At 38.2% G+C, this 13,945-nt stretch overlaps 1 protein-coding gene across 4 annotated transcripts in view; it reads right to left on the bottom strand.

Annotated features, from left to right (window-relative positions):
- Positions 1 to 7,833: 7,833 nt before the first annotated feature.
- The window catches only part of PRKG1 (protein kinase cGMP-dependent 1), a 1,294,615-nt gene continuing 1,288,503 nt past the window's right edge, over positions 7,834 to 13,945 (bottom strand). For all 4 annotated transcript variants that reach the window (XM_072628923.1, XM_072628924.1, XM_072628925.1 and 1 more), the window contains one exon: positions 7,834 to 12,933. In XM_072628923.1, coding sequence (XP_072485024.1) covers positions 12,835 to 12,933 — 99 coding nt within the window. In that variant the 3' untranslated portion in view covers positions 7,834 to 12,834. The remainder of the gene's footprint in view (positions 12,934 to 13,945) is intronic.

Consider the following 13,945-nt stretch of genomic DNA (forward strand, 5'->3'; position numbering starts at 1 on the left):
AATCAGGGGAAAAGAGGGAGGAAGAAGGAGAATGCCTAGTGTGGTGCCAATCAGTGCAAAGACTGAGAGATGGCAGAGTATGATGTAGGAGAAATCATGTAAGATTGATGGAAAAGTGGGAAGTAACTGAGAGGAGTTGATCTGAATCTTGGAGCTGATTGAACAGAGATGTGATATGGTCAGATATACGCTTTAGAAAAATCCTTTTTTCAGTTGAATGGAGGAGAATTGGAATGAGGATATTTTTGAGGGAAGACCAATTGGAAGGCTTTCGAAGTTGTCCAGACAAGAGGTAGTGAGGGGGTGGACTAGGGTAGGAACCTGGTGAGTGGGGAGAAGGGGACATGTATAAGAGATATTGCATGGGTAGAAATAACAAGGTTTGGAAAAAGAAATCATATATGTTGGGTGAAAGTGAGGAATGGAAGATGATGCCTGGTGGTGACCTTGGGTGACTTGGATGGTGGTGGTGCTCTTGACAGTGACAGGAAGTTTAGAGGGGGAAGGAACCAAATTTAATCTGGACATGTAGAGTTCCACGGTAACTGTAGAATGAGGAGATAACTGAGCACTCTGGAAAGTACAATTTCAGTTGAATGATGAGATGGGAAGCCAGAGAGCAGGGGACTGAGAAGTGACTGAGAGAAAGCTGTGGAGGCAAGGTGTGCAGACAGTTTTTTCAAGGAGTCTGGCTGAGAGAAGGCGACTGATTGCTTCAGGGGACATGCGTGGTGTGCAATGAAACTTCAGAATTGGTTAAATCTTAATTTCCCTTTTTATTAGTATTTCAGAGCACTTTTAAAATGTGGTTGTTAGTTTGCATTTTTTCTTTTGAAAACTGTCCATATCTTTTGGTTACTTATCTAGTGAGGAATGACTCAGATTCATTATATTCCAACGACGTTTGCTGAGCTTCAAGTTTTGAGAGGAGGCTGCTATAAACCGCTTTAGCCATTGGAATCATTAGCAAATGGCCTTCAGGGCTTATCCAAGCACTTGAAGAGGTCAGGATGGGATGCTTTGTAAACCTGAAGTTTTAGAAATTATCCCTTGCTTTTCATTTTGCAGTTTTTAACTTTCTTATACAGTTTTACCACATTTGATCATTGCTGGAGTAAAATCTAGGTCACAGCCACAAACAGCATGGTATTGTGACAGAGGTTTTCATAGATTGGTTTTCCCAAGGGATTTTGAAAAATTTTTTTTTTTAAACTCGGCTAGTTGACTTCATTTTTCTCCTTGTGGATTGTCTTCTTTGGTACCTGAAGAGGTGAATGAAACAAGCAATGGTTCTCACCTTCTTTGACAAAGCCCATTCTGAAGGAATGGCAAAGCAGAGATCTGATCAGCAAAGACTTGCTTGTTGCTCAGTGAATGAATGCTCCTCAGTCAGCTCATTTCTGTTCAATTAATCAACAAGTGTTTATGAAGTACCCACTACATGCCAGGCACCGTGCACATAACATCCGGATACCTAGACAAAAAAGAAACAATTCCTACCCTCAGGGAACTTACATTCCACTGGGGAAACCACAGCATGCACACAGGTCAAGAAACATCAAATATATTTAAAATAAATACAAGTTTTAACTTTTGTAAGATTTGAGTGAAATTGACCACCCATATGCCATTTATATACTTTTTCAGAGTTCTGAATTTAAACCCACCAAAAAAGTACATTCCCAAATACACAACAGAACATAAAAAGAAGATTGCATATGAAACCATTTCATGCTGCTTGCTTTTTTCAAAAGTTTATAATAAACTTCATATGTTACTTTCAAAATTGTCCTTGTCTGTGTTTCCTTCTGAACTTTCTTCTGTTCTATTCATTAAAAAATGTTTCAATGGCTTTGGGGGGGCATGGTTTTTGCTAACCCCCATTCTTCCCACTAACTCACCCCCCCATAAAAACAAAAGGGGGATGAAAATATGGAACCAATAAGCAGAGTCAAGTCAAACAAACCCTCACTCTGGCCAAGTCCAAAATATGTGTCTCTTTCCATCACCTCTCTTTCAAATGGTGGATAACATGGTTCATTTCATCAAAGGTCTCTTGGGATCAAGACATTGCATTGCTCAGAGGCCTTAAGTCCTTCAGGGATGTTTTCTTTTCATTGTTGTTATTATATCAATTATTTCTCTGTTCATATTCATTTCACTCTATCAACTCATACTTCCCAGGATTTTTGAAATTGCCTTTTATCATTTTTTAACAACCGTGTTCTATAACATCTATAGCCCACAATTTGTTCAGCCATTCTCCTATTCATGGGCACAGCCCTTAGATTCCAGCTCTTTTTAATTTTTTAAGATACTCTTGGTCAAGCGCCCAAGGGATAAACCTAGCCTATAGCATGTTTGATTGATCCCAGAGCTAAGTTTATTTTTATTTTTTTACATTTAGTCAGTTTACCCATTTTTCTTTTTTGTCAGCTTTGACAATCTGATGAGTGTGAGGTAGAACCTTGGGGTTGATTGAATTTGCATTTCTCTAATGATTAGTCATTTGTAGCACTTTTTTATATGGTTCTTGATAGTTTGAGTTTCTTCCTTTGAGAATTTGCTCATATATTTGATAAAAGTTAACAATATTAATATTTATATGGTACTTTAAGGTATGCAAATCACAACATAAATTATTTAATTTGAACTACACAACAATACTTCAATAAAGGTGCTATTATGATCCCAATTTTACAAATGGGAAATCTGGCAAAAAGATGTTAAGTGACTTACCTAGGGTCACACAGTGAGTGCCTATAGGTTTTTGACCATTTATCCATTGGGGGATGGCTCTTATTTTATAAATTTGAATCAGTTCCTTAAATATATGGAATAGGAGAACTTTATCAGAGAAATTTGCTGTAAAGATCCCTCTCTGCCCCTGTCCACTTACCTATTTCCTTGCTAATTTATTTGCCCAATTGAGTAATTCAATGAGAGACCTTAGACTAATTATGAAAAGTCCATGAAAGTTATTTGATGAGGTGCAAAGGTACCAGACCAAAGTCGGTTCTAATTAGCTGAAAGATTTTAGTCATCTCCTCTGAGCTTTGTATAAAAGCATAGGATTAGCTGAAATCAGGGAGTTACACAGTGACAAGTCATTCCAAGGGTTGGAGAAAGTCTGGTTTTCCAGTGAACCTATTGAGGAAGTTCTTTCTGAAGAGAAGGAACAGCCTCAGACTAGCGCCCCTCCCCTACTCATCCATCCCTTTGTTACATTTCAGAGTCTGTGTACCTTTGTGTTTAGACACAAATTTTAAAAAGTCATTACATTTGTTAATAAATCTTCATCACGAGACATTTAAATGCAGTATGTCATCTACTATAACTTAAAATCATTTGATTCCTCTGAATCTGACTTGAAGATCTAAAGAGGATGAAATTTTGCAGAAATCATCACATTTGATTTTCTCAGTTGATCCATTTAATTATTTACTTCATCTGCCATCACAAGGGAAACCCTTATTTGCTTTTCCTCACACAATTCATGTATTCTCTGACTGTTGTGTACATTATCTTTTCCATTGATAGAGCTTTTCCTTTAAAAAAAAATCTTGTTCCAAACAAATTCAATAATTAATGATTTGTAGTACAGTTTGATAGATGGCACTGATAAAGCCCTTTCTTCCCACTTTTGTTCATCATTACCCTTTATATTCTTGACCTTTGTTCCTAAGTTTGAATTTTATTATTATTTTCTGTCTCCAAAATATTCCTTCAGTTATTTGATCTGTAAAGAAGAATTAAACAAGTAAGTTAATTTAGGTAGTACTGTAAATTTTATTATATTGACTCAAACTATCCATGAACAATGAGTTGTTCTCTAATTATTTAGGTTTATATTTCTGCAAAGAGTGTTTTATAGTTGGACTCATATAGTTCCTGGGTATATCTTGGTAGATAAATTCTGAAATAATTTATAGCTTCCATAGTTATTCTGAATAGAATTTCTTTTTTTGAGTTCTCTATGCTAAGTTTTGTCAGTGATATACAGGAATGCTGATAATTTATGTGAATTTATTTTATATCCTGCAACTTTGGTACTATTAATTATTTAAATTATAATTTTTAGTTGACTCTAGGATTCTTTTAGTACATTATCATATCTGCAAAAAACAAGGCATGTCCTTAGTCTTTTTGGTGAACTCTTTGTATGGAATGAGTAGAAGGACTTGGTCAAGAGTCACAGAAGGCAGCATGGATGGTTAGCAATGAGATAATACCTAGCATTTATATAGTGCCCTAAGGTCTAAGGGGACTTGACATATAATACCCTATTTGGTTCTCACGACAGCCCTATAAGGGAAGTGATACTATTATCCCCATTTTATGGATGAGGAAATTGAGGGCAAGAGTGCTGAAATCACTTGCCCAGGGTCCCACAACTAGTAAAGTTCCAGATCACACAAAGCTTTGAAGAACTGGCACCATGAAATCATGTTGAATAGTTAGCAGAGTAACATAAAACACTGGAACTGAGCAAGAAAGAGAGAGGGGTAGAAAGACGCACATAAACATAGCTCCGAACCCACAACCCATAGAACATCTGTAAAAAGGAACTCATGGCAAATTCTGAGCAGCAGAGGCCACAGAACAGTGTAACGAAGGAGATTTCTGTTCCAGAGGGACCTGCAAACCTCTCGCAAAAGGTCCTTCACGCCGCGGACTGGGCGCCGCGGACTGGGCGCCACGGACTGGGAGCTGAGCACAGTCCTGCTGTGGCTGCGGCACCAAGAGGAGCAGATCCCAGTGGGCTTCAGGGACAGAATCTCCAGTGGCTGTGTGGGTCCCTCCATCCACAGGTGACGGGGGTTGGTGAGAGGGTCTCTTTGGCGGGTCGAGAGGGGAGTGGGGTGCCCCCATAACTCAGGCCCCCTCAGGAGGCAACAGCAGAGGCGGGAGCAGACCAGGGCTCCCCAAGCAGGCAGGAGCTCGGATCCATTCTTGAAGCTCTCTGCATAAACCCCCTGAGGGAACTGAGCCCGTGAGGCAGCCCTGCCCTGACCTGAGCACCTGAACTTAATCTCACACTGAATAGCAGCCCTGCCCCCACCCCAAGCCCTGAGGCTGGGAAGCAGCATTTGAATCTCAAACCCCAAGTGCTGGCTGGGAGGATCAGGAGGCGAAGTGGGTGTGAAGAGAATATTCAGAAGTCAAGTCACTGGCTGGGAAAATGCCCAGGAAAGGGAAAAAAACCAAGACTATAGAGGGTTACTTTCTTGGTGAACAGGTTTCTCCTCCCCTCCTTTCTGATGAGGAAGAGTGGTGCTCACCATCAGGGAAAGACATGGAAGTCAGGACTTTTGTATCCCAGCCCACTAAATGGGATCAGACCTGGGAAAAGCTCAAAAAGAGCTCAGAAAATTTTGAAAATTATGTTAGAGAGGTGGAGGAAAAACTGGGAAGAGCAATGAAAGACTTGCAAGCAAAGTATGAACAGCAGGTCAGCACCCTGCTAAAGGAGACCCAAAAAAATGCTGAAGAAAATAACACCCTGAAAAATAGGCTAACTCAATTGGCAAAGGAGGTTCAAGAAGCCAATGAGGAGAAGAATGCTTTCAAAAGCAGAATTAGCCAAATGGAAAAGGAGATTCAAAAGCTCACTGAAGAAAATAGTTCTTTCAAAATTAGAATGGAACAGATGGAGGCTAATGACTTTATGAGAAAGCAAGAAATCACAAAACAAAGCGAGAAGAATGGAAAAATGGAAGATAATGTGAAATATCTCATTGGAAAAACAACTGACCTGGAAAATAGATCCAGGAGAGACAATTTAAAAATTATGGGACTACCTGAAAGCCATGATCTAAAGAAGAGCCTAGACATCATCTTTCATGAAATTATCAAGGAAAACTGCCCTGAGATTCTAGAAGCAGAGGGCAAAATAAATATTGAAAGAATCCACCGATCATCACCTGAAAAAGACCCAAAAAGAGAAACTCCTAGGAATATTGTGGCCAAATTCCAGAGTTCCCAGGTCAAGGAGAAAATATTGCAAGCAGCTAGAAAGAAACAATTCAAGTATTGTGGAAATACAATCAGGATAACACAAGATCTAGCAGCTTCTACATTAAGGGATTGAAGGGCATGGAATAGGATATTCCAGAAGTCAAAGGAACTAGGACTAAAACCAAGAATCACATACCCAGCAAAACTGAGTGTAATACTTCAGGGGAAAAATTGGTCTTTCAATGAAACAGAGGACTTTCAAGCATTCTTGATGAAAAGACCAGAGCTGAAAAGAAAATTTGACTTTCAAACACAAGAATCAAGAGAAGCATGAAAAGGTGAATAACAAAGAGAAGTCATAAGGGACTTACTAAAGTTGAACTGTTTACATTCCTACATGGAGAGACAATATTTGTAACACATGCACACGCACACACACACACACACATAGAGACAGAATGCACAGAGTGAATTGAGGAGGATGGGATCATATCTTAAAAAAATGAAATCCAGCAGTGAGAGAGAAATATATTGGGAGGAGAAAGGGAGAAATGGAATGGGGCAAATTATCTCTCATAAAAGAGGCAAGCAAAAGACTCATTAGTGGAGGGATAAAGAGGGGAGGTGAGAGAAAAACATGAAGTTTACTCTCATCACATTCCACTAAAGGAAGGAATAAAATGCACACTCATTTTGGTATGAAAATCTATCTTACAATACAGGAAAGTGGGGGATAAGGGGATAAGCAGGGTGGGGGGGATGATGGAAGGGAGGGCATGGGAAGGAGGGAGCAATTTGAGGTCAACACTCATGGGGAGGGACAGGATCAAAAGAGAATAGAAGTAATGGGGGACAGGATAGGATGGAGGGAAATATAGTTAGTCTTATACAACACAACTATTATGGAAGTCATTTGCAAAACTACACAGATGTGGCCTATATTGAATTGCTTGCCTTCCAAAGGGAAGGGGTGGGGAGGGAGGGAGGTAAAGAAGTTGGAACTCAAAGTGTTAGGAACAACTGTGAGTAATGTTCTTTCCACTAGGAAATAAGAAATACAGGTGAAGGGGTATAGAAAGTTATCTGGCCCTACAGGACAAAAGAGAAGATGGAGACAAGGGCAGAGAGGGATGATAGAAGAGAGAGCAGATTGGTCATAGGGGCAATTAGAATGCTTGGTGTATGGGGGGGAGGGGACAAAAGGGGAGAAAATTTGGAACCCAAAATTTTGTTAAAATGAATGTTAAAAGTTAAATAAGTAAGTAAGTAAGTAAGTAAATAAATAAATGAAAGAAAGAAAAAAAAGAAAAAGAAAAAAAAAACAAAACACTGGAACTAGGACTGTTTTGTGGAAGAGATTAGACCCTTTCTCCTTCATCCCAGAAGGCTGCAAACAGAGGTTGGAAGTTACATATAAGTTGTTTGAGGCTTGATGTCCCATTGAACTTCATAATAATTAGAATTGTTCCAAAGTGGAAGAGGCTACCTTGATAAATGAGGGCTCCCCTAAAGGCTGGATGAGTACTCTTCAAGCATCTTGTAGAATACTACCGTGGCTTCTTGAAAGAGTGTGTCAACCAAATACCCCATATTTCTGCTCCCCATCCTCATGATTCCCCCAAATCAAAACGCCGTTATCTTTGTTGCTATGCCATGTACTAGCTAGCCCTGGTCTCATTTTATTTTTGTATCCCTAGTGCTTGTCATAGTGTCAGGCACATGAAAAGACCTACTGAGTTGAATTTGGGAGGTATAGTTTGGGTTAGATGGCCACTAGAGTCCTTTACAATTCTGAAATTTCATGACTCTCTACCCCATTCCAGGAACCAATTTTATGAAGCAGGGAATCTTACATGGAAGAAAATGCCCACTCCGTTCAAAAGTAATTGGTTTTTTTATTTCAACTCTATAAAGTATACAACAGGCACTCGGCAATTACAGCTGCAGGGAAAATACAGAGCAAATCAAAAGCGGGGAACTTTATGAAAAAAGTTTTCCATCTACATCGAAAGAGTGCAAATGGTCAGGGACCATTCTGATGACAAGTGTCACATGTTGACAGACAAAAAAGCCTCTTTCATGTAGAACAAATTCATAAGAGGACAGTCAAAGAATCATCTCTGTAAGAATACAAAAGAACTGACCAGTGTAAAAACAGCATAAACTGGGATAAATCTGAGGCAATGCTTGAATAAAGTTCCCTTGACTCAAAAAGCCTAAAACATCAGAGACATTATCAAAGTCTCAGAGCTATGTCGATTTATGCAGGGGACAGTTAGAGAAGAGGACTAAGAACACACTTTCAACGTCCAGCTTTCTAGGTGTGTTTGAGACTTGCTTCATAAACAATTTGCATATACAAGAACTCATAGAAAGCAATAATCCTGTTTTGTTGACTGGGGTGCACCCAGGGACTCTTGTTTATATGAATTTTGCCTCTAGTTGTAACTGAGTTTGGCGTGAATTGCAGACATTGACCAATGTTTTCTTTTGGGGGCCATGGACCATTAATAATGGAGTCTAGAAAACATGATATGTTTGAACTTTTACTGCACTAATTTTTTCATTGAATCTGCACAGCTGAGCAAAACAGGAATACCTGTATACAGACTGATAGTATGTCCTATATTAATTTGACCTGCACGTACATTTAGACATTTCACAGAAATGACGCTGTATCTCATGAACAGATACACAGCTCTGGTACATTTAACAGAAATAAGTGAACCACTTCATCATTTCTGTAGTTCAATATTATATAATAAAGGCTTATAAATCGTTAGCAGAAAGAACTGTAAAACGCAGCAAGCTAAGAAAGGACAACATTTTGAGGTGTATTTGTCTTTGTCATGCAGCATAACACCAACTTTGTTTTTTTGTTTTTTTAATAGGATGCCATGAATTTAAGGCACTTGCAACAATACCAAATAGCCAGGTCATGATCTAAACTATGGGACAGATGAGTAACAGGATGATGGACAGAAGTGTTCAAGAATACTGACAATTAGGACCATTCAAGTCTACTCAGACCTAAACTCATTACACTGTTACAAAGAAGGAAACCAAAGGAGGATGCCATGAAACATCAGCAAAAAGAAAGTCATAGAAGTACCACAAAATATCAGCACGAAAATATCTATTTACATAAATATTTCTTTGTGGTCCTATTGTGAAAGAAAAACTGTTCGTGAATAATGTAGTTCTGAAATAAACCACAAATTACCTCTACTTTGGGAAATCAGTCCTAACATCCTGGTTTTCAATATGGTAGCTGACTTGGAATTTTTTAGTATGTTGTTGATTTGCTTACATAAAAGTGAGATTCAAATTAGGAAAACAAATCAATAACAGTAAGTTCATAAATATTATTGTGTGTGTGCATGTGTAACTCATATGCATTCCTCCATCATTTTTAAGGAGAGAATAACTCTTGAAACTATATTTGCACTGGTGGTAAAAGATCCTAACAGATTGGTATTAGAAGCTACATAGGTCAAATGTTATGTCCTAGGGGACATGAAGATATAAAGGTCATTTCTAGAATTTTCCCCTGGGAAAATATTCTTTTATGTGTTTGGTTCACCCCAAATAATGTGACATCCATTTCCTTAGCTGTTCATCAGTATCACTGTCAATAAACTCCCACAGAAAGCTCTTTCTCCGCAAACTTTGATGTATTCACAAGAAATTTAGCAAAACAAACAAGGACATTTCTTCTAGATACCACTACTACTACTACTCAATATTAGGTAGAAAACAGGGAGGGGGAAAGGAAGAGTTCAGAAATAGCGTGGAAAGTACTTTGTGGAAATTATGATTTTAGCCCTCAAGTCTTTGTGTCTGCATACAGACAGTATCTGAATCCTTAAATTCAGTGGTGAAGGTTATGTGGATTGGACATACATTTTTTTTTCGCTTGATATTAGTCATTCCTTTGTTGGTACACTCAAATCTGTTTCAGGCATTGCTGCAGGTAGTACAAAGCCACGAAATACACAAGCATCAGAGAGAATCTGTATAGTTAGTTTCATGATGCTCTGTGCTACTTTGTAGCTATTTTTAGTTAACTTTCAGAAACTGACCAAATGGACAATCATAGCAAAGACCCATGACAAGTAGGGGAGGGTCTCTATGCTGCTGAAATGTCATATGAGTTGTTGGGTTTTTTGGGGGGAGTGGTACTTTTTGTCCTCCTTTAGTGACTTTAGTGTTCTAGAAAATCTTGGGCAGGTTAAACTTTATTTTGAAAAATTCTTAACACTCCCATTTTATTCCCTTTCCCTTTACTATTTAATGTAAAAGGGTCAGTTAAAAAAAATCTAAGCCAAATCAGAAGCAATGCTAGGGACGGAGAACTTTGAGACTAGGAACACAGTTTATTTTGTTTCATCAAGACCTCTGAAATCAGCAGGAGTAGGCTGGTTCTCTTTTAGAAATCATTTCATTAAATTGGGGGCTTAGAACTGTTTGGTGATGCTAATGTCCTTTAAAAAAATAAATCTAGCATTTACTTGTTTTTAACATTCATTTTAAAAAATGTTGAGTTCTGAATTATCTCCCTCTCTCCTGCCCTTCCCCATTCATACTGCTAATGTCTTTGAGAAGATTTGTTCCCTTTACAAATTTGGAAGGAAATAGAAAACATATTTTACAAGAATCAGGACAAAAGCATCCTAAAATTTTGGTTCAAAATATGGGTGTACCTGCATATGCAATAATATTTAAACCTGTCCCTCCTGCTGCTATATTTCAGAGAGTCCATGTATATTTGTGCTTCTATGTAAATAAAAATAAATGTCATTGCATTTCTCAAGATGTCTGAAGACAAGAAATTTCAATGCAATGCATCATCTTCTAGAACTTAAAATCATTTGACTTCTCTCAGACATTATCACACTTGATTACCTCAGATGAATCATTTACTTTTGGCTTCCTCTGCCTCTGCAATAAAAACTCACACCAGCTTTCTTTCACACTATTCCAAACCCAGAAGAGAACCTGGTCGATATCGACTTACTGAAAATGTAGAACCCTGACTGGAGGGACTGTACTTCGTGCCAAAGTAAGATTTCAAAGGCTCATGGTCAAATGGACTAGATAAACTTCAGCAGGTTCTTTTGAGCACAAACAAACCTTCAAAATATCACTTAATCACACAAAACCAGATCTGATTATATTAGGTTATAAGCAGTGTGTGTGTGTGTGTATGTTTGTGTGTATGTGTGTGTGTGTGCGTGTGTGTGTATTCCCAATGTCTTTTAACTCAGTCTTTATGAGCTAAGTATTAAGTATTATCATTTTTTATCTTTTGGTTAAAATTTATAAAAATTGATTTCATCCCTGCCCAATACTCTTTCTCTTTATTCTAATACTCATGGGCTGATATCATTATATATAGTACCTTTGAAAAAAAAAACACAGACATTGAGCTGGTCAGATTCTTGTCTTCCTCCCTGCACTGACTTAGCTGTCTTTTCATTCCTGGCCAACAGTGATGCCAGCCTTGCTTGGTTCTGGAAAGTAAGACAAGAAGCTAGATTTATATGATTTTCTTCCTGACTCCCTCTCTCCTTTTTCACAGACCAGGAGCTAAGGGGACGGGAAAGTGAATTATGACAAAAAGTTTAGTTTCATCACCTCAGTGTTAATATGTGTGTGAGTCTCTGGCTACCTGTGAAATGCATATGAAATGTTTGAGATGTGTGTTGGCTGGTTTACACATTGACATTTAAAGATGAAAAATATACATAGCACCTCTAGAGTGGTTTTTGTGGGGTGTTTTGATGGGTCTTATTTTTTCCTCTCAAAGAGAGGGGAGATCTTTAAAAAAATGAGAATAATTTTTAAAGCCTCAGTCTGAGGGCCTATTAAAGAATGAATAAAACCAATCAGCTGCCGACCTTCTAGCTCCAGGACCATTCTGCTAAATCATGAAATGGTTTTGTGAAGTTGTTTTTAATCCAACCAAGCCTGTGGACCAAAAGGCAAAACAATAACAAACAAAACAAACAAACAAACAAAAAACCCCAAACCAGAAACCTCATGCATCTCATTGTCATTTGTGTATAAGAATATGTCCACATCTGCTATGATGATTTTCAGAAACCATTAGCAGAGTTGTGCTTTTATCTCCATTTTGTAAAATTATTAAATGAGATATTGGGAAAGCGCTTAGCACAATGCCTAGCACATAGTAGGCTCTTAATAAATGCTTGTTCCCTTCTCTTCCCCCTCCCATTTAAAATAGATGGTAAAGAAAAAAGGACAAATAAGCAAAAAAAAGATAAAAATATTCAGGCTTGTCATGACTACTACTAATATAATGGGTAGCACTGATTTGACATGAACTCTTTGACTAATCAATTTGTGGTCCTTTTTTGTATAGACACTGGCCTGCAGTAAAAGACCCCTGTGTTCCTCTGTTGAAGAGTGTTGACACCCTGGCCACCCATACCATAGAGGACTACAGTACCCAATAAAGCACGATTTGATCCTACTGAGAATCTTAGCTGCAAGGTTCAGACCTAAGCTTGATTGAAATATTTCTTATACCATTTTTTTTTAATCTTTCAGATTATAACTAGAGCAAAGCAATATCGTTGATGTGGTAGAAAACATTTCTTTACTGGTGAAAAGGCTTTGCTTCAGGACCACCATGTCAACTGCAATTTTCAATTCAAACATAAAACATGTAGAGAGAGCATATTGTCATCTAAGCGATAAGTCCTAATGCCACTGGAGTGCTGTAGCAGCATCATCGATCAAGGCATCATGGTGACCCCGAGCACGGATCTTCTCCCATTCCTTCAGGTTTGCTGGCAGCAGTGTCTCAGAAAAGCTGTCTTCAGCAAGGCAGAAGCAGGGAAGAAAAATGCACTAAAAGTCTATGTCCCATCCCGAGTTGTCATCTGGCGGTGGCTCATCATTGTCCTCAGGGAAACTGTCAAAGTTGCTTGTATCTGTGGGGGATGCGACCTGGAGAGAAAAAGAATCAGAGTGGGATTCATGAACATGGTAAGGCAAAGAGGATGTAGAACTGGAAGGCATGTTAGAGACCATCTAGTCCAACTCTGTCATTTTACAGATGAAGAAACTGAGGCTCAGAAAGTTTTGGTGACTTCTCCAAGGCCATACAGGCCATATGTCTCATGGGTGGGGTTTGAATACAGGACCTCTGACTCCAGAGTCAAAACTCTTCCCAATATATGAGGTTATTCCTGGTGAATTTTTTCTCAGAAGATATTTTCATTAGATAAAACATTATTTCCTCCCACTTTCTTCCCCTAATTCATGTGCTAATGACAATATTGATGACTGACATAAACTTCATGCTGAGGATGAGATGACCATTTCCTGGTATGAACAGGATTATCAAGAAGCTGCTTGCCTTAGATCTAAATCATAGCAAATCCAATTCTGGTAGAACTCTTAAATAACGAAAACAATATTTTTCAGCAAATTGACTATTTCCTTAAAAAAATATTGAAATACATTAGCCTTCTACAGACAATAGTAATATATGGAAATACCCCAAGAATATGTGCTTTTCATCATGGGGAACACCCACTATGAGAATTCCCTTCACCAATGCAGCTCATGATGAATCTATGATTTTGTAAGAAAATTCTAAAGAGTATTTTGAAGTGCAGAATGTTTAAGTGACTTGCTTAGGGTCATACAGCTAGTATCAACAGCAAAATAGTAATAATAAAAACATTCAAATGGTGCTTTATATTATACTGTGACTTCTCTCAATATCCCTTACACTCCTTTGATCAAAACTTTCCTCTTCGGTTACCACTGCTGGCTTCATCAGTTAAAATATAAGTTCTTTGAGGACAGAGACTGTCTTTCTTTTTAATGTTTATTCCCATAGCACAGTGGCTGGAACAGAGCAGGAACTTATGTTTTTCATCCATTCACTTATTTAATGATTCATTTATCCATTTCTGCCTAACATCATTATTTACCTCTCTTTTTGACTTCA

The sequence above is a fragment of the Notamacropus eugenii genome, chromosome 1 (assembly GCF_028372415.1).
Source record: "Notamacropus eugenii isolate mMacEug1 chromosome 1, mMacEug1.pri_v2, whole genome shotgun sequence".
Classification (NCBI taxonomy): domain Eukaryota; kingdom Metazoa; phylum Chordata; class Mammalia; order Diprotodontia; family Macropodidae; genus Notamacropus; species Notamacropus eugenii.